Source organism: Dermacentor albipictus, chromosome 8 (assembly GCF_038994185.2).
Source record: "Dermacentor albipictus isolate Rhodes 1998 colony chromosome 8, USDA_Dalb.pri_finalv2, whole genome shotgun sequence".
Taxonomy (NCBI): Eukaryota; Metazoa; Arthropoda; class Arachnida; order Ixodida; family Ixodidae; genus Dermacentor; species Dermacentor albipictus.
In genome coordinates, this window is record NC_091828.1 from 13,719,550 (window position 1) to 13,745,112 (window position 25,563).

Sequence of the window (25,563 nt, forward strand, 5' to 3'; positions counted from 1 at the left end):
AATTGGAGGCGCCGCCGAGGTTAAGAAGGACTTAGCAACTCTGACCCCGTGCCGCATGCAATGAGCATGGACCTAATCTTCTACGCGTCCGGAATGCAATCGCCAGCCTTGTTGTTGGGTGCGACTGCCTGTGTGGTGTCGAAGGCCAGCTTACAGTGCACGCCGTAGTAATGCGGTGCACACGTTAAGAGTGCATTCGGACGATGGCATCTTGGAAACACGCACTCGGAGAACTTTGTCTTGTAGACAATAAGTTTGAAGGACAAGGAGGGCCATCCGTCTCCCACATGGCCAAACTTTGAGTACAGCGGCACTACGTGGTGTCAATGCCCCTGCTTCCGAGACATTTGCGGCCTAGACACCGTTGGGATTTGAAACGGTCTAGCGATAACTTGTTCGGGCCTGGCGTGTTTTGCTGAGCCCGTCACTAACTACGGAGAAATGAGAGGGCAACGGAGTTTTGGCGAAGAAGGAAAAGAGCTTTGTTTTCCAATATGTTTATTTTTAAAAGTAAGCCCATCCCTGTGGGTTGTGGCTTAACAAACGGTTGACTCTGATTGGCAACTGAACCTGTGGGACGAGCCAACGGCCCTACCGCCTTTTTTTCTTTGTGTATTTGGGCTATAAAAATCGGGACGACATGCTGTCCCTCAGTCTTGGCTGAAATCAGGATTGCTGATAGATCAGTGAGCCTCCTTACTATGTACGTTAAAACGAGTCTGGGCTCTAATAGTCATTGAGACAGTCGAAGAGTGAGACTTTGTTTCTCAATTGTTCAAATTTGTAATGTATTTGTTTTACCTGCCATGTATATAGAAAAGTTTACGTATAAATATTTCTTGTACATCTGATCTCATCGTTTCCTGCCTGCCTTTGATCAACAACTGCCGATCATCGTCCGAGAAGCTTCAAGTTCCCACGGTGAAGCGAGGACGGAGAACGAACGAAACTTTACTGATACACTTAACAGAGGTCCACTAAAACAGAGTTCCATAAGTTGTGGAGTTGATGGCAGAGCTTTCCTGAAGAATGCTGGCAAGCCAATCTCGTTGCAGTTGATGCTATTGCTGGGCTGGGTTTCCCGGGAGTCTAGATCTGACGACTTTCCTCAAGCAGGTTGAGCTAACTTGAGGGGAACTACCATGAGCTTCGTTGCAGATGTTGGTTTGTCGTGTTGTACGTCAACTAGTCGTTCGGAGTTGAGACGCGGCTAGGTGGCCCAAGCGATACTGGACAGCACTAGCCCCTTGACTGCTTCTCAGCAGATTATAGGTTTAGCTTCTAGACTGCCTATCTCGGTTCAAAACCTGCATTTAAATAAATTTTCCTTTCCCTAGTTTCCTTGTTCCCTTGGTCATAGAATGGCAGATATTGGTGACGATCCAATCGAGTTCACTCAATTGTATCATGACTCCTCCCAAAGTCTTGGCCATGCCCCTTTTAATTAGGGGTAAGGGAACGGGTGATTCCCCCCCCCCCCCCTTACTGTTATAGGTTGTGCACTTGCATTGCACCACACAAACACACCCACACATTCTTGAGTTCGTGGCGGACCTCTATTGTCCTTTGGCAAACACAGAAGCGACGGTAGCCGGCCATATGGCGCCAAACCCTCTGACATACATACGCTGTCAGCAATTCGTGGACATGAGATTGCACACAGACACTACTTGAGCCTGGGTATTAGCAACCCCTCCCGTCTTAGCAAGCTTCTCAATGCTTGCACGAGGCAGAGAATGCACCGTGAGGCTTATAGCATGTGAAAAAGACAAGGATGCAAGGGAGATGTGACACACACAGGCGCTATGAGTGTGCAGCGCCTGTGTGTGTCACGTTTCCCTTTTTTTTGTCCTTGTCTTTTTCACGTGCTATAAGCCTCACAATGTCTTACCAACAAGCCCAAATCACTGCTTTAGAGAATGCACAGCGGTTCCTACAAAAGGCTCTCAGGGCCTCAAGGTTATGCCCCCCCAATATAATAATCTGTAAACCTGCCTTCGACATTTTCGGCTGCTTGCCTGAGTGTCCGGCAATACCCGTCTTGCTCACCAGTTCCTACTTCCTTTTGGCACTTGTTGATCAGCAACGCCGACTTGAACAATGCCGCGCCGTGACACTATCCCAGAGTGAGGTATCAGTTATAACGAATGCATTTTTTTGCATTTACAATTTTCCTACGCTGCTTATTCAAACTGCATCTAGATATTTATTTATTTTGTAATGGGTGCACTGAACAGTTCCAAGGGTAACGTCTCTTCGTAACTGAGGAGACAGGTGATGCAGAGCAGGAACAGCTGGTTGCCCGAACGGCTCACACTCGTGCCAAGCACTGGCGATCCGGCTGGCCCACTGGTTGCACAGCAGGCATGGAAGAGACGATCTGGCTGGCCTTGTTCCTGTGCTCTTCTTCATTACAATTACCCCTGGTGCAAAAGTGAAGCCATCCTGGCGACTTACGACGTGGAGACGAGTGGGTCATAGAATTGTTTCAGGCGGCGCACGTGAACAACATCCCGTCCACGGCGGCGCTTGTCAGAAGTCGATGTAAGCGGCTCTATGACATAGTTGACCGGAGAGGTCCGTTCGACGATGCGGTATGGTCCATCATACTGCGAGAGAAGTTTTGTCGAAAGTCCAGGCGTGGTAGAAGGCACGGACAACAAGACAAGGGTGCCGGGAGTGAAGTTCGGACTCGTAGCGTTGCCATCACGATTGGCTTTTTGTCGTTGTTGGTCAGCGGAGGTGAACTTTCTGGCTAATTGACGGCATTCCTCGGCGTAGCGGGCGACGGCTGAAACGGGAGCACATGCTGACACGTCTGGTGTATAAGGCAAAACCGTATCGATGGTATGAGAAGGATCGCAACCGTAGAGAAGAAAGTATGGAGAAAATCCTGTGGTACTTTGTGTTGTCGTATTATTTGCGTACGTGACAAATGGGAGGATGATGTCCCAGTTAGGATGCTCCGATGAAACGTACATGGCGAGCATATCATCAAGGGTGCGATTGAAACGCTCTGTAAGTCCGTTAGTTTGAGGATGGTAGGCCATGGTGGACCGGTGAACTATGTGGCATTGAGCAAGCAGAGCTTCAACCACCTGCGACAGAAACACATGGCCTCTATCACTCAGCAGCTCCCGAGGTGGGCCATGACGAAGAATGAAACGATGGAGCAGAAAGGTTGCAACGTCACTGGCGGTCGCTGCAGGTAGAGCAGTGGTTTCGACACAGCGTGTAAGGTGATCAACTGCGACAATAATCTATCGTTTTCCAGCAGGTGTTAATGGTAGCGGCCCGTACAGGTCAATTCCCACACGGTCGAAGGCACGAGCAGGGCACGGATGCGGCTGTAATAATCCATGGGCCGGATGAGGCGGAGATTTGCGGCGTTGGCATTGCGGGCACGAGCGGACAAACTTCTGGACAAAATTAAACATTCCTCGCCAGTAGTAACGTTGCCGCAGGCGCTCATACGTCTTCAAAACGCCTGCGCGTGCACATTGTGGGTCAGTATGGAAAGACGCTCACATGTCGGAACGCAAAGTCCTAGGGATAACCAGGAGCCACTTGCGACCATTGGGCTGGTAGTTCCGTCGATACAAGAGTATATCCCGGACAGCAAAATGGACAACCTGGCGACGCAGGGAGTGGGTGATGGGAGATGCAGGCGAGCCAGAAAGGAGATCCAAAAGAGAGGCCACCAAAGGATCCTTGCGCTGTTCTGATGCGAAGGTGTCGATGGCGACCGAGGATACCGCCTTAATGGTGGAGAGGGAGGCCGTGTCGGCTGGCAGCGGAGAGCGGGACAGAGCGTCAGCGTCATTGTACTTGCGACCTGAGCGGTATATGACGTGTATGTGGTATATGGCGCGGTATATGGCGCTGCGGCAGGGTACTGCTGGTGCTGCATTGGTAGAGCCTCAGCAACTTGGTCTTCAATAACCCGCTAGAGCGTAGGAGCGAGCTGTGTAGGAGGCTGTTGCGGCAGCGGCTGCTGTAGCTCAGTGAAGGGTAGCAGAGAAAGCTGACGTGCAACTTCCCGCACAAAAGCTTGGATTTGTGTGAGCAAGGAGGAACGATCAGAGAAGGCTGTCATGGAAGAGAGGGCCTCGTCAGCCACTGAGGGGCGCCTGGTCAACTCGCGCTGCCTCAACTCGTCGTAGCTTTGGCATAAGTTTATGAGCTCTGCTATGGTGCGCGGGCTCTTGGCGATCAACATTTGAAAAATGTCATCGGCGATGCCCTTCAAAATGTGCTTCAATTTGTCATTTTCCGGCATAGACGGATCCACACGTTTGCATAGGTCGAGAACCTCTTCAATATAACAGGTGAATGTTTCACCGGGTTGTTGCGCTCGCTCTCGTAACCGCTGCTCGGCGCGCAACTTGTGGAAGGCAGGACGACCGAAAACTGCAGCGAAACTGGTCTTGAACGCGGACCAGGACTGAAAGTCGGCTTCGTAATTTTTAAACCACAGGTGAGCCACTCCCGCAAGGTAGAATATGACGACATTTAACTTGGTGGTATCATCCCATCGATTGTGCAAGCTCACCCGTTCGTATGTATCCGACCAGTCATTGACATCCTGTTCATCCGTACCGCTGGATGGCGTTGCGGGACAGCGCCAGAGCAGGCAACGGGGGGTGGCATCGGCGTCGGCTGGGGAGAGTCAGGCATGATGGGAGGCAGAGTCCGAGACCAGAGTTCCAGGGTGTAGATGTTCCTGAGTACCCCGCACCTCCACCAATTGTAATGGGTGCACTGAACAGTTCCGAGGGTAACGTCTCCTCGTAACCGAGGAGGCAGGTGACGCAGAGCAGGGACAGCTGGTTGCCCGAACGGCTCACACTCGTGCCAAGCTCTGGCGATCCGGCTGGCACACTGGTTGCCCAGCAGGCATGGAAGAGACGATCTGGCTGGCCTTGTTCCTGTGCTCTTCTTCTTCATTGCAATTTATTTATTTATTTATTTATTTATTTATTTATTTATTTATTTAATGTACATACTTCCATGGCCCTAAGGCACTACAGAAAGGAGTGGTACATAACAAAGCAATCCAATATGCAGACAAAGGTATGCAGACAATGTTAAGTGATAGCGTGGTAGACTGCTGTTTTGAATGAAGATATATCTGTGATCTTAATGATGGAAGCAGGAAGGTGGTTCCAGTCGACACTTTTGCGGGGTAAAAAAGAATCATGATACTCGTTCGTTTGGGAGGATGGGACGGCAACTTTATATCTGTGGTCAGAATGGGATAAAACATAGAAAGGTGGGGTGATAAGTTGATTCTTGAGCACGTGGTTAGAGTGATAAACTTTTTGGAATAGGCAAAGACGAGCACATTTGCGGCGTAATGAAGGATCTGGCACATTCAGGGTTTTTTTCACACATGTAACACTAGAATGACGGGAATAATTAGATAAAATAAAGCGAGCTGCTTGATTTTGAATTGCTTCAAGGTTTACGTTTAGTTATCCTTGATTGTTATCCCAAATGGCAGATGCGTGTTCAAGTTTTGAGCAGACTAGGGTTTTGTAGAGTGTCAATTTTATCGAGGTAGGGACGATAGAAAAGTTACGACGAATATATCCTAACATGTGATTAGCATTAGCAGTAATATAATTAGTGTGCATATGCTATGAAAGATCATTAGTTATGTGAAGGCCAAGATATTTGTGAGCGTTAGCGGTCGCTAATGAAGTGTCATTCAGTACATATCGGCACTGCTTGCTATTGCTGGCTGTACGTGATATGCGCATCGATTTACACTTCCTAGCGTTCAGTTTCATGAGCCATTTCTTAGACCAGAGTGATACATTGTGAAGATCTCCTTGCAGTTTATCTGAATCATCAGGGTTAGTGATATTTCGCTATATTACGCAATTGTCTGCGAACAGATTAATTGATGATGATGTTACACAGTTAGGGGGATCATTAATATAAATCAAGAAGAGTAAAGGCCCCAAGACGGAGCCTTGTGGCACTCCGGATGTAACTGTTGAAAAAGCAGAATAATAGTTATTGGTTGTGATATATTGAGGTCGATTAGAAAGAAACTCCTTAATCCAAGACAAGACATTTGGGTCAATATTAAGCTGATTAAGTTTAAGGGTAAGTAGGTTATGACGTACCGTGTCAAAAGCTTTGGCAAAATCTAAACATATGCAGTCAATATCAAATCCTTGATCTAAGGCGGCAAACAAATTGTTAACGAAACAAAGAAGTTGAGTATCGTATGAAAAAGTTTTTCTAAAACCGTGTTGAGATGGATGGAAGAACGAGTTGCTTTCCAGGAAATCGATGAGGTGAGAATATATTACGTGTTCTAAGAGTTTGCATGGAATGCTAGTTAATGAGATGTGTCGGTAGTTCTCGGGACATACTGCGTTACCTTACTTATGGACTGGCACCGCCCTCACCATTTTCCAGTCTGTAGAAAGCGATGAGCACTGTACTGACCGAGTATACAGTTTAGGTAGAATAACAGATGAAAATAATGCCGTACATTTTAACATTTTTGAATGTTTGATATAACAAACATTTTCAAAAGCGCCATCTGTAACAACGAACACTTCAGACATGGTTGTGGTAAGAGAAAGCACACGCTAAATTCTGAAGCACGGTAGCATGACCAAACTATATGCATGGAAGCGCACCCCCTCCTCTAGTCTAACCTCGCTGAAGATACGAGCACCAAGATGAGCAAGCTCCATGCACGGATTTCAGAAGCTGCGAGGAAAGTAGCTCACTTTCAACAATGTTAGGCTAACCATGCTCTCAAGGCATGTCCACTTGTCTCCAGCATGCTTCAGGGCGAAGCAGTATGGTGGCGTCCGAGACAGCATATAGCTCATAGTTTCGAAATGGCAGGTGATCACGCAACCAGCTGGGTGCTGTTTTGAAAGAGCTACATCGCCTCATTCTGTTCTTTAGATGACACTTTTAACAGAAATTTGCACCTAGATGCGGGAGTGTGTCTGGAACAAAAACTGAAATACGATTTTAAGAATAAAATGTGGTCAAGTAATAGGAATTGTAACTGCCAATGCAAGCTGCAGTCACATTAGTTTTTTCATCTGTTGGAGGGTGCATTCACATATAATGAACTGCTGATACAATGATCACTATTTTCGATGGTATCGAATTTATTCTATAAACGGGTTTGACTATCAGACGACAAGGCAAAAGTATGTAAAGGTCGGCATGTTCGAGCTTAGCCATTCAAAAGGCACAGTGCGACTGGGACGGAGACAAAGAAACATAAACCACAACACAAGCGATGACTAACAACTCGTTTTATTTGCACCGAAACTGGCCTACTTATGCACAAAAAAGCTTGCCATGTAGCATTACAGTTAGCACAGATATGGTCACACATGATCAACCAAAAACAAGATACTGCAAACATTTAAGAATATGTTACTAAATCCATAGAACCAGTAAGAACAAGATATGGTCATCGAACAGTCTACTATCACCACGTATCTCAATGCTTCGGCCTAAGGCGAAGTCGCTATGCATAAGAAAATATGATAATGGAAACAAGGAGCATGCGCACAGAGCAAAGTATCCACGAACTTGGTTTGAGCAGGCTTCTGTAACAAAAAAGAAAAGCACCTTTAGCAGGGGGTGAAACTTTTTAGACCTAAACAAAACCTTCAAGAAACTCAATCTCATCGTCATTCAAAAATATGGATGGCTTGCTGATGCAGTTGTCTGCCAATCTTTTGATAAAAAAAGCTTCCACGATTTCTCCCTCGGTCCTTCCATTTCCTTTCATCAGAAACTTGGTGTCGTGAAAGTTTGGTTTGCAGCCGCACAGCTTATAATGTTCAGCCAGAAAGCTGCCTGTCTCATTGCGCACATCAAGATTGTGCTCCTTGGCCTGCTCGTTGAAACATCTTCCCGTTTTACCTATATATCGGTGACCGCAGCCTAAAGGAATTTCATAGACAACATTTGCCATACAGTCTGTGAATTTATTTCTGGGCTGAGTAATGCATTGTGGCAACTTCTCTTTGTCTGTCATTATACGAATCTTTTACAACACACACGGCACAGAAAATGCAATTGGAACTTCATGCTTCAAAGCAATCTTCTTGATGCTGTGTGACAATTTGTGGATATACGAAATCACCTGCACCGGCCTTTTTTGCTTACCAGGCTTACTTTTCGGATTAGGGTTCTTAATCTTTCGAAGCAGTGCTTCTGAAACCACAGTAACTAAAACCGATGGGTATCCGGCTTCCTTCAGCCGCGTCACCTGAAAGCTGAAGCTTTCACTCATTACGTGGAAATGTGTTTTCTTTAGGGCTGATTGAAGGCAATTCATTACAATTCCTTTTTTGACATGGAATGGGCACTGTTAAAAGGCAGTAGCCCCTTTTTAGACCTCGGGTTATATTGCCAGCATATATAGTCATCCCTAAATAGCAACAATAGGTACAGATACTGTAATTGGCAGTTCTTTGAAGTTTCCCAAGTGAAGCTAAGCCCTGCGGAGTTGGATGAGAACACCTTAATAGTGTCATGAACAGCAGCCTTCAGATGATCGTTTGAAACATTTCTTAAAATTGCGAGAATATCATCTAAATACCGGCATATTTTAACAACGCGAGGATCCTGCACATGTGAGTGGATGCGTGTCCTGACATAGGCCAAAAACACGTCACAAAGAACCGTAGCTACAGCGGAACCTATACATATTCCTTACTTTTGGAGGAAAAAGTTTCCCTCAAACTTTACAGCAGTTGACTTCAAATAAAATTCTAACAACTTTAAGAAAGCGTCATTTCAAATCCCTGTAGCATTCTGAAAAGTGCTTTCTCCTTAAGCTGCTACCTTTTCTTTCAAGACACTTTGCAGCTCTTGATGTGGAACAGAGTTAAACAATTCTTCTATATCAACTGAAAACCCATCGTACAACCCAGGTGACAGTTCATCCAAAAATGTTACAATGTCCGTGTCACAATCCGCCCAGGTTTGTGAACGAGGGAGGGCTCGAGGCACCCTCTGTTAGACAGACGCTCCGCAGCGTGATGGTGAGGAACGATGACTGACCACCGAGCAGCTGTGCTCGTTGGTGTTTATTGGGTGCAGTGACCAATGTTGCCTACCGAGCCTGGCAGGCCACAGAGCGGGCCAATGAAGATTATGCCCGAGGGGCTGTCAGATGCTTGTTACACACCCTTACCATCGGTTTGTTTGTCGACAACAAAAAAACACCTAAGTTAAAGGTACGAGGCTTTGCCTCCATCTTAGCTGGGTCGACGGTGCCCGCTACCCAGGCGAGTAACGGTTCGGTGGCCTCCACCGTTAAGTACTCCGCCTGGGCACCAGTGTTGACGGGCTGGGTGCGGCAACGCCGTGTGATGCCTGAGCCAGCCTCGCTCCATCCGGAGGCTCCGCAGTGGTCGGCCTTGTGAGTAGTGCCAGGCTCTACACCAGCCCAATGGGTGCCGCACCACTGCCAACGCTTGCCGCCTCCGAGGTGGGTGGTGCTCCGCTGGAAGCGACTGGTGTTGCCGCTAGTCCTCCTGTGGGCTGGAACTCTGAAGTGGCAGTCGAGGGTGCTAGCCAGGTCCCGAGGCAAGGCCTAACATAGTTGACGTGTCTGTGCTACCTGGCCCCATCTGGCATGTGGACGAGCAGCGATGAGGCACTAGCAGGAGACACCACCTGTCCAGCAGACCAGGGTTCAGACAGAAATTCCTGGCAAAAACTGGAGCTCCCAACTCCGACAAAGGCCCAGGATGGCACCCTCGGTCAGCAGCCAGCTTCCGCTTCAGCTGCTTCAAGAGCACCGTGTATCAGAGGTCCGAATGCAAGACGTCCAGGGGTGTCTTGACCATCTGACCCAGCAGGAGCTCACATGGGGCACGCAAAGTGACATCGTGGGGCGTATTGCCTGGAACAATATCCAGGCAATCTGCGTCCGGAACTCCCCAGTCTAGCTCGTCTTGAGCTTGTCCTTGATGGTTTGCACCACCCGCTCGGCTGTACTGTTTGAAGCAGGGTGGTACGGCAGAACCATCATCCAGTAGATTCCATTCTTCATCAGCCAGGCCAGGTACTCTATGCTGGTGAAAGCAGGCCTAATGTCAGACATGACAACCGGCAGTCCCTGGGTGACGAAGACCTGTCGCAGCGCTGCAATGGTCGCGTCTGCCGATGGAGTTGTGACAGGTAGAACCTCCACCCACTTCGAAAATGCATTCTCCACCACCAGGACATAATGGCCCTTGAAAGTCCCCCCAAAATCCACATGTAGGCTGGCCCAGGGTCTCTGTGGGAACGGCCAGGGGGTGATTTCCACATTACGTGAGGATGTCCTGGTCCAGGCCAGGCCACCAAACATGCGACCGGGCCACCATCTTGGTCTTTTCCACGCCAGGATGACCCGCCTGCAGCAACTGCAGGACCCTGGAGCAGAGACTTTGTGGGACCACCACCCTGGAACCCCACAGTAGGCAGCCCTGCTGCAAGCTCAGCTCAGCGGCCTTGTGGCTATAGGCCTGCTCAACCAATTCCTCTCCACGGGACACCGCCCTGACAACCTGAGACAGGACTGGGTCCTGGCTGGTCACTTGGGATACCGCAGATCTGGAACAGCATCAGGCACCTCTGGCAGGGGCAGGCGGCTCAGGGCATCAGCAGGTCCCAGGTCCTTCCCCGATGGTAAACCAGCCGGTAACTCTAAGCTGCCAGCCTTAAGGCCCAGCATACCACTCAAGGTGATGCCTGCACGGGAACTGCCTTGTCAGGCCCCAGAAGCCCCAACAGCGGCTTGTGGTCCGTGACCGCCTCAAACTTCCAGCCCCACAGATACTGGTAGAAGCGTTCGATACCGAACATGAGGGCCAGGCCTTCCTTGTCCAGCTGGCTTTAGCGTTGCTCTGCAGTATGAAACCGACGAGAAGCAAATGACACAGGGTGTTCTTGGCCATCCTTGTCCCGGTGGGCTAGGACAGCTCCCACGTCGTACAGCGACGCGTCTACGGTCAGGACGACAGGCTCGGCAGGATCGAAGTGTACCAGCACTGGAGCCTTGGTGATTAGCTCCTTGCTGCGCTGGGAGGCCCGGTCCGGCTCCTTCTTCCAGACCCATTGCTGACCATCTCGAAGCAGAAGATGGATCGGCTGTAAATGCTCTGACAGGTTCGGCAGGAAACTCCTATAGAAGTTGATGAGGCCAAGGTAGCTCTGAAGCTCCTTCTTGTTCTGGGGCCTAGGCGCCTTGAGCACAGCATCAACTTTGCGGGGAGCCGGGCTACGCCAGCCTGGGAAATGACATGTCCCAAGTACTCAACACTGGGGGCCAGAAAATGCACTTTTCCAGCTTGAGCTTGAGACCAGCATCCTGCAGTCGTGCCAGGACGTTGTGCAGGTTCTGTAGGTGGTCCCCGTCATCGCTGCCAGTAACCGGGATGTCGTTCAAGTACACCGCCACGTGCCTCATGCCCTTGAACAGTTGTGCATCTCCCTCTGAAATATGGCTGGGGTTGAGGCCATGCCAAACGATAAGCACATGTACTGTAAGAGCCTCAAAGTTGTCGATATTGTGACATACTTCCGGGAGGCATCCTGGAACACCAGCTGCTGGTAAGCATCTCTGAGGTCGAGCTTTGATGTGGGGCAGCGGGTACTTCTCGACAGTAGCGACAGCTTGATGGTATCCTTGAAATCCCCACAGATCCTGACACTGCCGTCTCGCTTGAGGACTGGTACGATGGGAGGAGCCCATTCAGACCTCTTGAAGGGCACCTGTATGCCCTCTCTGTAACCGTTGCAGCTCCTGGGTGACCCCGTCCTTCAGGGCGAATGCAGTGGGTGAGGCTTGAAGAAAACGTGGCGGGGCTCCTTCAAGGAGCCTACTCCTGGCTGGACCAGGGACTTGAACTTGGTCAGAAGGCTGGGGATGTCTTTCATCACATGCAGGCTGGCTTCCTGGTACTCTGGCAGATGAACACCCAGTGCATGAATCCAGTTTCGGCCCAGCAGTGTCGGCGAAGACCCCTTGGTTAAGTAAAGGGGAAGGGTTGCCTCCCTGTCGCCAAAGCGAACACTGACCTGTGCCTGACCCTGGAGCTGGGAGAGCTGCCTGGAGTAGCTGCGCAGCATCACGCCCGAAGCCTCTACAGACACGCCGGGGAAAGTACGCTTGAACAGTTTCCCGGTCATGACTGGACACGCTGGCCCCTGTGTCCAGCTCCATACAAATGGGATGCGCGCAGATTTCGACGGTCAGCATGTACGGGACCACAGACCACAGTATAAGGCCTCTGTGCCACTTGTCGAAAATCGGCGGGTCCTCGGCCACGAAATGGAGCCTGGCTGCAGAAGAACTCGAGCCTGCTGCCGCACGCCCCCGCCGCGTACCCTTGTGACGACTACCATGGCCGCGGGCTTGTGTGGTATCTGGGCTTGAACCAGGCTGCTGCTGCTGTCCACTGCTCATTCTCCCCCTTCGTCATACCTGTGCCAGGTGCCCAGTTTTCCTACACGTGAAGAATTGTTCTTGAGAGAACTGGCACTGTGAGGGCGAACGGGCACCACCACAGCGACCACAGGTACTTTGTCGCCAACTTCTTGACCGCCGCTTCCGCCAATGTGAGCCAGTTGCACGGGCACTCTCGCCGGCGTCCTTGGCGGCAGCTTCCATTGCCAGCGCTGCCTTCATGGTGTCATCCAGCAACGGGTAGGAAAGTTCCAGGAGTCGCTTCTGCATGGTGGTGTTGTTGATGCTACAGACTAAACGGTCCTAGCGCAGCGAGTCCAGCTGGTCCATGAAGGCGCAGGCACTCACTAACCCTCATAGCGGAGCAACGAACTGCCCAAGGGTCTCTCCTTCCCGGCAGCTCCAGGTTGAAGCAGAAACACTTCATTAGTGTGGACGATGCTTGGTTGAAATGCGAGCGCTGTATGATGAGCAGCTCACCTAGCGTTTCAACATGCAGCGTGGCTGGCTTGAAAAGGTCGAGCAGGAGATTGAAGATGCCGGTCACACAGGTGGCCAGAAAAATGTCCCACTGTTTGGCCTCGGGTCTGTCATTTGCCCGGAAGAACTTGTGGACTTGTTCCTCGCAAATTGGCCAGGCGGACCCATCTCTCTCGAACAGCTCAAGCCTTGCATACAGTGGCATGGCGGCAGTGATGGGGAGCAGTTTTTCGCCGCTCATGGTGGCATGGGACGATCTGTGGGTACTCATCACCAGTGTCACGATCTGCCAGGGTTCGGGAACGAGGGAGGGCTCGAGGCACCCTCCATTAGACAGTCGCTCCACAGCGGTGTGCTGATGAACGATGACTGACCGCCGAGCAGCTGTGCTCGTCGGTGTTTATTGGGTGCGGTGACCAATGTTGGCTAACGAGCCTGGCAGGCCAATGAAGATTATGGCCGAGGGGGTGTCACATGCATGTTACAGTCTGAAGAATTCCTTATAGAAAAGGGATCTCGGCTCTCTAGAAGCTGCAAATGCTTTTGAAGGCATCGAGTGAAGACGTGTTGCCATAAACTCCCTCCTTATATGATATTTAAAAGGAAGACACTGCCTGCTCGAGAAACTTTCCCAAGAAATGTCATTGTGCGGGCAAATGAGAACGGGTGGATGACTGGTGCGATGGTGGAAGAGTGGGTTAATATTGTGTGGCGACGGCGCCCAGGAGCCCTGTTGACAGAACTCACTCCTTGTCGTCGTCTCTTACCATGGGCACTTGACTGATAACATGAAGACTGCGCTGCTGTCATACTGGGCAGCATGATGGGCCAGTTGCAGCCACTTGATGTTTGCATCAACGAACCTTTCAAGGATCGTCTGCGGAAATATTACACGGACTGGTTTACTGATCTACATGCTAACGGCAACGGGCCGCATCAAGCCTGCAACGCTATCACAGCTGGCGGGCTGGGCAGCTGCAGCAGGGATGACATCCCAGGTACTTTGATCATGCGCACCTTTAGAAAGTGCAGCATATCTAATGCACTTGACGGTACTGAAGATAGTGCACTGTTTGAAGGTGACAGTGACAAGGAACACAGCGACGAGTCTAGCAGCGATGACGACATTGAATGAGCTCTGCACATTCAGATTCAATAAATGCTGTTTGCATTTTGTGAACGCTGTCCTCGCTTTTTGTGTTCAGCCTAAATTCAAGGTAATATATATATATATATATATATATATATATATATATATATATATATGTATATATATATATATATATATATATAGTTTGTTGTTGTTCGCTTCGGACTTTAGGGGGTTGGCTTAGAATCAGGGTCGGCCTAGATTCGAGTAAATATGGTAAACAAAATCACGCAAAAAGACGTCTACCCACTACCAAGCATCGATGACGCCTTGGACTGCTTGCACGGAGCTAAATACTTCTCGTCCATCAATCTGCAGGGTGTCTACCAACCGGGAAAACCGGGAAAACCGGGAATTCTCAGGGAATTTGAACAGTCTGGAAAAACTCAGGGAAAACTCAGGGAATTTGTGCTTCTATCAGGGAAAATTAGCTGTAACTTTATTGAAAGGGAACGAAAGTCGTGTTAATGCTGGCTCCAGTAACAGAGGAATCGCAACGAATCGTCATTGACGCCGTGTCATTGGCACGATGTATTGCCAGAGTAGTTAACGACCGATTTTCTAGACGCCCGATTTTTCGGACACGCCCGATAATTTGTACGGTTTTGCGGCACCACCACGTACTCCATATAGTCAACGTATATTGCCCTGACTGCAGGTCTGAAATGGCATTAATCAAAGCCGCCACCGCCGCTATTTTGATTATCTCGCCGCCTCGAACCGGCACTCTCGCAGGCAGATCCGCTGGCAGCCGTAACCACCACCGTGGCAAAGTTAGGCCTAGCTGTTTCTATGTTACGCTATTAAGCTTCTTGCCGTGCGGTGCCGTGTTTTTCATTGAAAGAATTCGCCGCTATCACCAATGGCACCGACTCCGCCTTTGTAATCCTCGCGATTGGCCTTGAAGCTCGCAGAGCACAGCGCGTTGCGTAATGCCAGTCTCCGAAAGTTAGCTTCGCCTCATGCACTATTGTTAGGCGGTGAAGCATAACAAGCGTGGGAAGGGGGCAATTGTCACGGGACACAGTATGTATTCCTTAATTACACATGCGTGCACCCCGTTTCCTGTCACAGTACAAGCCCTGATATGCCTAATAAGCGTACTGGCAGGCCTTCAGAGCTTTTTCAGAGGTGCCTGTGGTAATTTTAGCCCTTAAAGGCAGTTAAAGACATGCATTAATTTTTTTTCAGACCGCCCGTTTTTTTTTTCAATTTTTTTTGCGGCCCCTCGGAAGTCCGAAAAATCAAATGTTGACTGTACAACTGACCAAGAGGATGCTTCAGATGATCCATGTGGTGAAAGCGGGGTAGAAGGAGGATGAGAACAGAAAGGACCGACGCACTGAGGAATTAACGGGAAAAGAAGGGTGCCACCGCCTTTTTGAAGGAGCTTGAGCTAAAAAAACTAAGTGTTGGCTGACGCTGAGACACAAGTGTCCCTCATCCAAACTAAAATAAATTGTTTAAGCAGTGAAACCCAACACTGAGATGTTGTGTACGGGCTGAGAGTATGTCAGGACAGTTGAGGTTGACTTCCCAGCTGCTGAGAGAGAACCTTAGTTGTGACAAAGTTCAGGACCTCATACAGATGAGCTTGCTATCAGTTGACAGAAATAGCTGATGTTAGAAAATATTTACTTATGTATGCATCTCCTTTTCATTCGTATTTGAAAATGTTTGACTCAATTTAGAATGGGCTTTACCATTTCTTTCGCTGTGCATTTTACTAAAACCTTCCTTTTGTTTTCTTTTTAAATAAAATAGATATTACTCCTTACTATTCAAACTGGATTAGGTAATTTTTTGTTTCAGCATGCTTACTAGAGAGTGACAGCATCGGGCAACGTGGTGTCAGCCTGTCTTGACATAAAACAAAGTTCTGGCTCATTCAGGGAATTTCGCAAAGGTGCTCAGGGAAATCCTGGAAAACTCAGGGAATTTGGAAATGTCAACTTGGTAGACACCCTGAATCTGTGATCCGGCTACTGGCAGATCTCACTTGATGAAATGGACTGCGAGAAGATGGCCTTCATCACGCTGGATGGCTCATATCTGTTCAAAGTCATGCCCTTTGGCCTATGCAATGCTTCTGCGACATTTTAATGTATGATAGACTCTCTTCTGCGAGGCTACAAATGGACCACCTGTTTTTGTTACCTTGAGAACGTTATTGTTTTTTCTCCCACGTTCGGCAGCCACCTTACCCGACTTGCTGAAATTCTTGCGGTCCTCCGAAAAGCCAGCCTCCAACTGAACTCCACGAAATTTCAATTTGGGTGCCGTCAGATCCAGATGTCTTCAGGAATATGCTACCTCTGCGCATGATCCCTTTGGCCCATCCTTCGAAACGTTACTTGGAACCGCCAAATCCAACGATGTGATACAACCATCGCATCATCGTTGGATTGAAGCACCAGACCTGCGTGGCTTGACCTTTGGCGAGCCCTTCTGCGCATGGAGTACTACCACAGCGTCACCTGGTCATTTATACAGTGCTATAAAGCCGAGGACGGACGCTATGCTCTTCAGTGGGTCTTGCAGCGGCACGATGAGCACATGGTTCAAACTTGTCTGCACTGTCTTTCAGGTAGGCCCGAAGTACGATTTTCCTTATTATAGAAGTGATGGTCGATGTGTAGTGCTGCTGCCTGGCCCACTGATGAGAGCGTTATCTGTTTTTTCTGTCCATAGAATGCTGTTGATGTTATCTGGTGACGTTGAGACCAATCCTGGTTCCGATAAGTTACAAGAAACACTATCGCAATTGCTCGCAGGGCAGCAAAAATTCATTCCGAAATATCTTCTTGGACAGCCAAGTTTGCTTCCATTGCAGAAAGGTTAAATAGGCTTGAGATGTCAGTACTACCAGTCACAGAAGTGATTCCGCGCGTTCAGGAACTTGAAAAAACTGTCGCTCATCTTACAAACATGGTATCGAAGCTGGAAGGTTGGTCTGACGATCTTGAAAACAGGTCCCGTAGAAATAACCTTGTTGTCTATGCATTACCTGAACCCCATTCTGAGCCCTCCGGGCAACTACTTGATGCGTTCACAAACTTAATATCTGATAAACTTGGTGTTCATTGTGCAGACATTGAACGTTGGCACAGGCTTGGGGTGTGTAGAGGTGATAAATCACGTCCTGCTATCTTCAAATTTTTGGACTACAGGTCAAAGCTAGCAATATTAAAGAATGCCCGAAAACTTAAAGGTACAGACATATATATAAATGAGGACTTCTCTAAACGGGTTCGAAAGATACGCAAAGCTCTTTTGAGACTTAATGTAAATCAAAGGAAAAATGCATCTAAGGTTCATCTGCAATATTGTCACGGGGTCGTGACGTCAAAGAACACAGTAGCAGTACTGTGAAAGACAAAACTAGCTTTTATTGGGCGAACCTGTGCCCACAAAACAGGCTACACTTAAAGCACAACGATAGCGGCGAACACAGTCGGCGATCGTCGAAAATCTGATCAGCGGGTCAAGCGCGTCGGCTTTTATAGAGCAGTCATCGAATGTTCCAGACTAATCGTTCGGACCCGCGTGCCTTCCACAAAGTTCTACACCATTCGCGTCAGGTGATGAAATCAGATAACATAACGTTCAGCGACAACAGACAGCAGATAGAAGCATCGATAACGTTCCAGAAACTTCGGATACATACAGGCGCGTCCCACGCTGTGCGATTACTTTTGTTAGGCTGCGAAACGTGGTTGCCCGATAAAGATAAGTATACGTGTCGATACCCCCCTCTTAAAAAGCATCGACCCGATGCTGCAAAGAAGCGAAGGTAATAAACAAAAGCACTCGTAGCAAAGAAAAGAACAAAAATGGAGAAGTTTGTCAGCGTCCGTAAAAGGGCTTAAGGCGCACCACGTGGACCACTTCAGATCGTGCGTGGCGCCGCTGTGAATGCGAAATGCCGTCTGGCACGACCTCATAGTCCAGAGCGCCAATGCGTCGGATGACCTTGTAGGGTCCGAAATAGCGTCGGAGTAGTTTCTCACTGAGTCCTCGTCGGCGTATCGGGGTCCATACCCAAACACGGTCGCCGGGCTGGTATTCGACGAAGCGTCGTCGGAGGTTGTAGTATTGGCTGTCGGTCCTCTGTTGGTCCTTGATCCGCAGGCGGGCGAGCTGTCGGGCTTCTTCGGCGCGCTGGAGATAGCTAGCGACGTCAACATTCTCTTCGTCAATGACGTGGGGCAGCATGGCGTCGAGCGTCGTCGTCGGGTTCCTGCCGTAAACCAGCTTAAACGGCGTGATCTGTGTTGTTTCTTGCACCGCCGTGTTGTAAGCGAAGGTTACATACGGCAGGACCGCGTCCCACGTCTTGTGCTCAACGTCGACGTACATCGCTAGCATGTCGGCGAGGGTCTTATTCAGGCGCTCCGTGAGACCATTCGTTTGCGGATGGTAGGCAGTTGTCCTCCTGTGGCTTGTCTGGCTATATTGCAGAATGGCTTGGGTGAGCTCTGCTGTAAAAGCCGTTCCTCTGTCGGTGATGAGGACTTTTGGGGCGCCATGTCGCAGCAGGATGTTCTCGACGAAAAATTTCGCCACCTCGGCTGCGCTGCCTTTTGGTAGAGCTTTTGTTTCAGCGAAGCAGCTGAGATAGTCCGTCGCCACGACGATCCACTTATTCCCGGATGTTGACGTCAGAAACGGCCCCAACAAATCCATCCCAATCTGCTCGAATGGTCGACGAGGGGGTTCGATCGGTTGTAGTAACCCTGCTGGCCTTGTCGGTGGTGTCTTGTGTCGTTGACAGTCTCGGCATGTCTTGACGTAACGGGTGACGTCGGCGGTCAGACGCGGCCAGTAATACCTTTCCTGTATTCTCGACAGCGTCCGGGAGAATCCGAGGTGCCCAGCAGTTGGATCGTCGTGTAAGGCGTGCAGTACTTCTGGACGCAGCGCCGACGGAACAACAAGAAGGTAGTTGGCGCGGACTGGTGAAAAGTTTTTCTTCACGAGTAGGTTGTTTTTAAGCGTGAACGAAGATAGTCCACGCTTAAATTCCCTAGGGACAACGTCGGTGTGCCCTTCCAAATACTCGACAAGGGCTTTTAGCTCCGGGTCCCCTTGTTGTTGTTCGGTGAAGTCTTCCGCGCTGATTATGCCAAGGAAGGCGTCGTCATCCTCGTCATCTTGCGGCGGCGGGTAAATGGGGGTGCGTGATAGGCAATCGGCATCTGAGTGTTTTCGTCCGGACTTGTATGTTACAGTAATGTTGTATTTTTGTAGTCTGAGGCTCCACCGTGCCAGCCGTCCTGAAGGGTCCTTTAAGTTAGCTAGCCAACACAACGCGTGATTGTCGCTGACCACTCTGAATGGCCTGCCATATAGGTAGGGGCGAAATTTCGCTGTAGCCCAAACGATGGCGAGGCATTCCTTTTCCATTGTGGAATAATTGCCTTCCGCTTTTGACAACGACCGGCTAGCGTAAGCTATCACGTGTTCATGTCCATCTTTTCTCTGGACTAGGACGGCACCGAGGCCTAGGCTACTGGCGTCAGTGTGAATTTCGGTATCGGCGTGCTCGTCGAAGTGCGCAAGTATGGGCGGCGACTGCATGCGTCGTTTGAGTTCTTCAAATGCGTCGGCCTGCGGCGTTTCCCACTTGAACTCAATGTCACATTTAGTTCGCTGTGTCAGCAGCTCAGCGATGCGTGAAAAGTCCTTGACACATCGCCTGTAGTAGGCACACATGCCAAGAAATCTACGCACTGCCTTCTTGTCGGTGGGCTGCGGGAACTTTGCGATGGCAGCTGTCTTCTGCGGGTCGGGGCGGACTCCAGACTTGCTGATGATGTGGCCTAGGAACAGAAGCTCATCGTAGGCGAAGCGGCACTTTTCTGGCTTCAGAGTGAGCCCTGATGACTTGATGGCCTCGAGTACTGTTGCAAGCCACCTAAGGTGATCGTTGAAATTTTCTGCGAAGACAACGACGTCATCCAAGTAAACGAGACAGGTCTGCCACTTCAATCCTGCTAAAACCGTGTCCATGACGCGCTGGAACGTTGCAGGCGCCGAGCACAGTCCAAATGGCATAACCTTGAACTCGTAGAGGCCGTCTGGGGTGATGAAGGCGGTCTTTTCGCGATCTCTTTCGTCGACTTCTATTTGCCAATAGCCAGACTTGAGGTCCATCGACGAGAAGTATTTAGCGTTGCAGAGCCGATCCAATGCGTTGTCTATCCGTGGGAGGGGGTATACATCCTTCTTTGTGATCTTGTTCAGTCGACGATAATCGACACAGAAACGTAGGGTTCCGTCCTTTTTCTTTACCAGGACAACAGGGGATGCCCACGGGCTTTTCGACGGCTGGATGATGTTGTCGCGCAGCATTTCGTCGACTTGTTCTCTTATAGCTTCACGTTCCCGCGTCGAAACTCGGTAAGGGCTCTGGCGTAGTGGTCGAGCGCATTCTTCGGTTATTATGCGATGCTTTGCGACTGGTGTTTGTCGAATCCTCGATGACGTCGAAAAGCAGCCTTTGTATCGTCGAAGCAGACTTCTGAGCTGTTGCTGCTTAACACTTTCCTGTCCGCGCCTATGCCTATCGACAGTATGTTGTCGATGGTTTCAACGTCGATTTTCTCCCGTTCGGAGCGCTTACGGACAGCTAGCGCCATCCAGCGCATAAAAGGACAACTATTTTTCAAGTTTCGGTATTGTGTTTCCTTTTTTGGCCGCGGGAGGGATTTTTAAAACGCCTTTTAATCGCGCTTGACGAGCGCGCTTAGTTTCGGATATGGCGTCGACGTCGCGCGCAGCTGCTCCTCGGAAACGGCGAGTTTCGACGGATTCCGATGAGTCTGCATCAGAATTTTGTGATGGTGGTAGCAGCGGAGACTCGGGAGATGATTTTGACTCATCCGACTTCAGCACGGACGGTGAAAGTGCGTCAAGTAGCCCCGGAACGTCGACAGGTATCCGCCGGTAAGTTCCGTTTTCCACTCCGAGCCATTTTATCGCGGCCGCGATCAGATCTAAAGACATGCGGCGTGTTCTAAAGGCTACGGCTCTTATCTGCAGGGTGTCAACGTCGTTTGGACAGGACCACTTGTCGGCGGCGGCACAAAGAGTGGAGTTTTGCGCGAGAAGACGGCCGGGAGTCGACCTCGGCACTGCGCTCCGTAGTGCCGCGCGGCGCTTCGCAAGAGCCGTCGACTTCTTCGCGCTGTTTTTCACGGCGGAAATAATCACCGAGATATGCAGCATGACAAATAAATATGCGTGGATGCATATTTTGGAGAAGCAATCATACAGTGAGAGAGACGGGTCTTGGAAGGAAGTGACTCCCGATGAGATGAAGAAGTTTATCGGACTTCTCATTTACATGGGTATTGTGCAAGTACCGCGCTTGCACTGCTACTGGAACACGCGGAAATTATTTTCTGGTCTTCTTCCGCCTTCGGTAATGCCAAGAAATAGATTCAAAGCGTTGCTTGCATTCCTGAGTGTGTCCGACCCTGTGAAGACAACTGCCGCATCCCATGGCAAGCTGCATCGCGTAGCTCCGCTGCTGAAGCACATCAACGCCTCATCCGCCCAATTTTTCCAGCCTGATCGGAGCCTCTCCGTTGACGAGAGGATGGTGAAATCCAAAGGCAGATCCGGAATTAGACAGTACATGCGGGACAAAGTTATTAAATGGGGGTATAAATTGTGGGTTTTGGCGGACTCCAAATCTGGTTACACTGTTCAGTTCAGTGTATACACAGGAAAGCGTGAAGCACCTAGCGCACGTGGGCTGGCATTCGATGTTGTGACGCGACTGGCAGAGGACTACCTAGATCAAGGGTACATCATTTATTTAGACAACTTTTACACGTCGACATCCTTGTTCGTACACTTGTTGGAGCGCAAGACGCTTGCTTGCGGCACAACGCGCAAGGATCGTCGGGGCTTTCCAGCCGAGCTCAAGGACACCCAATGGGAAAAAAAAGCAAAGAGAGGAGATGTTCGCTGGCAACGGGACCAGGACGTACTATATTTACAATGGAAGGACAAGCGTGTTGTTCACATGATGTCGACAGCCCACACAGCCAACAAATTCGTACTTGCGAAGCGCAGAAGGAAAGTTGACAATAAGTGGGAAGAAGTATCGGTGAAAAAGCCAATGCTGATTGACAAGTACAATGTGGGCATGCTCGGCGTCGATAAATCAGACCAGCTGATTGGGACATACAATGTTCTGATGAAGTGCGTGCGTTGGTGGAAAACGCTGTTTTTCCACAGTATAGATATTGCTGTTGTCAACAGCTTTATTCTATTTGATGAGCACCGCCGGCAACATCCCGAAGTGCCTGAATTGTCAAGAGGTTCGCGCTTTGATCAGTTCGCGTTCAGGCTAGAGCTGGTAGAGCAGCTCATAGGGCTTGATCAGCAACAACATCCAGAACCCAAGGCTCCTCCTGCTGTTCCCGCTACATGTGCCCCTAAGGATCAAAAGCACAAGCCCCAGAAGCTACAAAGATACAGGAACTGCAAATTGTGCTATCAAGAACGGAAAGTGGAACAAAAAACGAACGTTTTCTGCGAGACGTGCTCCGCAAACTTGTGCTTCACCACATCACGCAACTGCTTTGTGCGGTGGCACGATAGCCACTAGGGATAACCTTTTCCTTTGTAAAAAAATAACTTGTGCAGATAGAAAGTTTATATTTGCAGGAATGTTGTATACGGCCTGTCCCTTCAAAACGTATATTTCGAAATTTTTTTATGTTGTCTTGGTGCAAAGCAGCATCGACGTTTTTGAGGAGTTTTCTCGTTTTTGTTACAAATTTTTTATTAAGTGATTTTTTTTCAATTAATTGGTAATAAATGTTTGCTTTCAAACGACACCATTAAAAAGCACATTCCCTCTTCTACAAATTGATACTAAACATTTTAATATCAAACAATTGGTGTAGCAGCAAAAAAAATGTTTACTAGACCACCCGAAAAGTGCTTATTTTCCCACGGACAGGAAAGTGTTAATCACGGGGAGACTTGGACTTATGTCGAAGTCTGGCTCGGGAACTACAGTCGTCGGGGTAGATGCAACAGAATCCGAGAGGACAAAGGCATCGCTGGTTTCCACAATTTCCTCGATGTATGCGATGGTCGTGCCCTTGTTGATGTGCTTGAACTCCTTGCTGAAGTTTGTCAGCAACACTTTCGTGTTTTCCTCCGTGCAGTCGAGCGATCCCTCTTGCGACGCAAATTTCACGGTCGAGCAGAAGACGTTGGTCGCCTTCGATGACGCCTTCTACGTCAGCGGGTGTTTCGGTGCCAACCAAAATAACAATGCTGGAGTGAGGCGGGACGCTCACTTGATCTTCGAGCACACTCAAGGCATGGTGACTACGAGGGCTCTCCGGCGGTATCGCTTTATCTTCCGACAGCGTTATTGACTGTGACTTCAGGTCGATGATTGCGCCGTGTTGGTTCAGGAAGTCCATACCGAGAATGACTTCTCGTGAACACTGTTGGAGGATAACGAAAGTGGCAGGGTAAGTTCGGTCATGAATGGTTATTCTTGCCGTGCAGATTCCAGTCGGCGTGATGAGGTGTCCTCCTGCGGTGCGAATTTGAGGGCCTTCCCATGCAGTCTTAACCTTCTTCAACTGGGCGGCGATGTGTCCACTCATGATGGAGTAATCAGCCCCTGTGTCCACTAAGGCGGTAACCGCGTGTCCGTCGAGAAGCACGTCGAGGTCGGTGGTTCTTTGTCTGGCGTTGCAGTTGGGTCTTGGCGTCGGATCACGGCTGCGTCGTGTTAAACTGAAGCTTGAACGTCGCGTCGTCAAGTCGTCTTTCGTCGGTGTAGTCTTGGCTTCCTGACTTCGTCGAGACGGCGACGTGTCGTCATTAGGTCGTCGAGATGGTTGCTTCGTCGTCTTTGTCGGCGGCAGAGGATCTTTGTCAGTTCGACGAACAGCAGCCGCACCTCCATCGGTTGCTGCTTTTAGTTTTCCGGATATGGGCTGATGGACCGGCTGCGGGCTGGGCCAGTGTATGGTCGGCGCTGCGGCGACAGGTAGCGGCCTGGTGACGGCGAACGGGAAGCTCGTCGATGGCTCCACTGAGTGGCGGCGAGGTAGTCGGCGATATCGTGAGGTCGTTCGCCAATCTGTGGCCGCGGCGCGTTAACGGCGAAACCTTGCAGTCCCAGCTCCCGGTATGGGCATCGGCGGTACACATGGCCGGCTTCCCCGCAGTGGTAGCAGAGCGGGCGGTGGTCAGGAGCGCGCCAAACGTCTGTCTTCCTCGGGTAGGTGCGCTGGGCGACGGGTGGTCGTGCTGGCGGCGGCAGTGGCGGCGGACGACGAAACTGCGCCGTGACAGGACCCTGGCGCGGTCGCGGAGGGGGGCCTTGACGGCGTGCGACGGCGGCGTAGGTCATTGCTTGCGGCTCGGGCTGCGGCGATTCAGGGGCTACTCCAAGTTGTTGTTGGAGTTCCTCACGCACGGCATCGGCAATCGAAGCCACTTGAGGCTGTGATGATGGGAACAGCTTTTGTAGCTCCTCCCGCACGACAGCTCGGATAGTCTCGCGTAGGTCGTCGGTGGCCAGTGACTGAAGTCCGGCGTAGTTTGTCGCGTTCGTGCGGCGGTGGAATTGCCGGTTTCGCATCTCCAGTGTCTTCTCGATGCTGGTGGCCTCGCGAAGAAACTCGTCAACGGTCTTCGGTGGGCTTCGTACCATCCCGGCAAAAAGTTCCTCCTTCTCACCACGCATGAGTAGGCAAACTTTCTTTTCCTCGGCCATATCCGGGTCGGCGTGGCGGAACAGACGGGTCATTTCTTCCGTAAAGATGGCAACGTTCTCGTTTGGTAGCTGCACTCGGGCGTCCAGCGTAGCTTCGGCCCTCTCCTTGTGCACGACACTTGTAAAGGTCCGCGAGAAGCCGCTACGGAACAGGTCCCACATAGTCAAGGTCAACTCCCTGTTCTCAAACCACGTTCTGGCGGTGTCTTCTAAGGCGAAGTAGACATGCCGCAGCTTGTCGTCGGAGTCCCAGTTGTTGAATGTCGCGATTTGCTCGTATGTCTCCAGCCAGGATTCCGGGTCTTCAGTCGCTGCTCCATGGAAGGTCGGTGGGTCCCCGGGTTGTTGTAGGATAACGGGGGACGCTGGGGCAGCCATTGAGGTTGTCTTGACCGCGATCTTCTTTGTCGCCTCAGGTAGAAGTCCGTGCTCTGGAGGCAGTCCTTGCAGTCTGCGGCTAGCACGCTGGTCTTGGGCGGTGTCGGTTTTGTCCTCGGGCTTCGGGCTTGGATCGCGGCTTTGCGGGGGCGTTCGGTACATGAACGCACTAGCACCTCCACCAGATGTCACGGGGTCGGGACGTCAAAGAACACAGTAGCAGTACTGTGAAAGACAAAACTAGCTTTTATTGGGCGAACCTGTGCCCACAAAACAGGCTACACTTAAAGCACAACGATAGCGGCGAACACAGTCAGCGATCGTCGAAAA

The 25,563-nt window shown here is 50.1% G+C and overlaps 2 protein-coding genes across 5 annotated transcripts in view; both read left to right on the plus strand.

Annotated features, from left to right (window-relative positions):
- Positions 1-25,563, plus strand: part of LOC139048620 (DNA excision repair protein ERCC-6-like) — a 374,291-nt gene that overhangs the window by 222,906 nt on the left and 125,822 nt on the right. The window lies entirely within an intron of this gene.
- On the plus strand, positions 21,340-22,715 carry LOC139048663 (piggyBac transposable element-derived protein 4-like). The gene has a single exon (XM_070523149.1). The coding sequence runs from the start codon at positions 21,340-21,342 to the stop codon at positions 22,711-22,713; it is 1,374 nt and encodes a 457-aa protein (XP_070379250.1). The 3' UTR covers positions 22,714-22,715.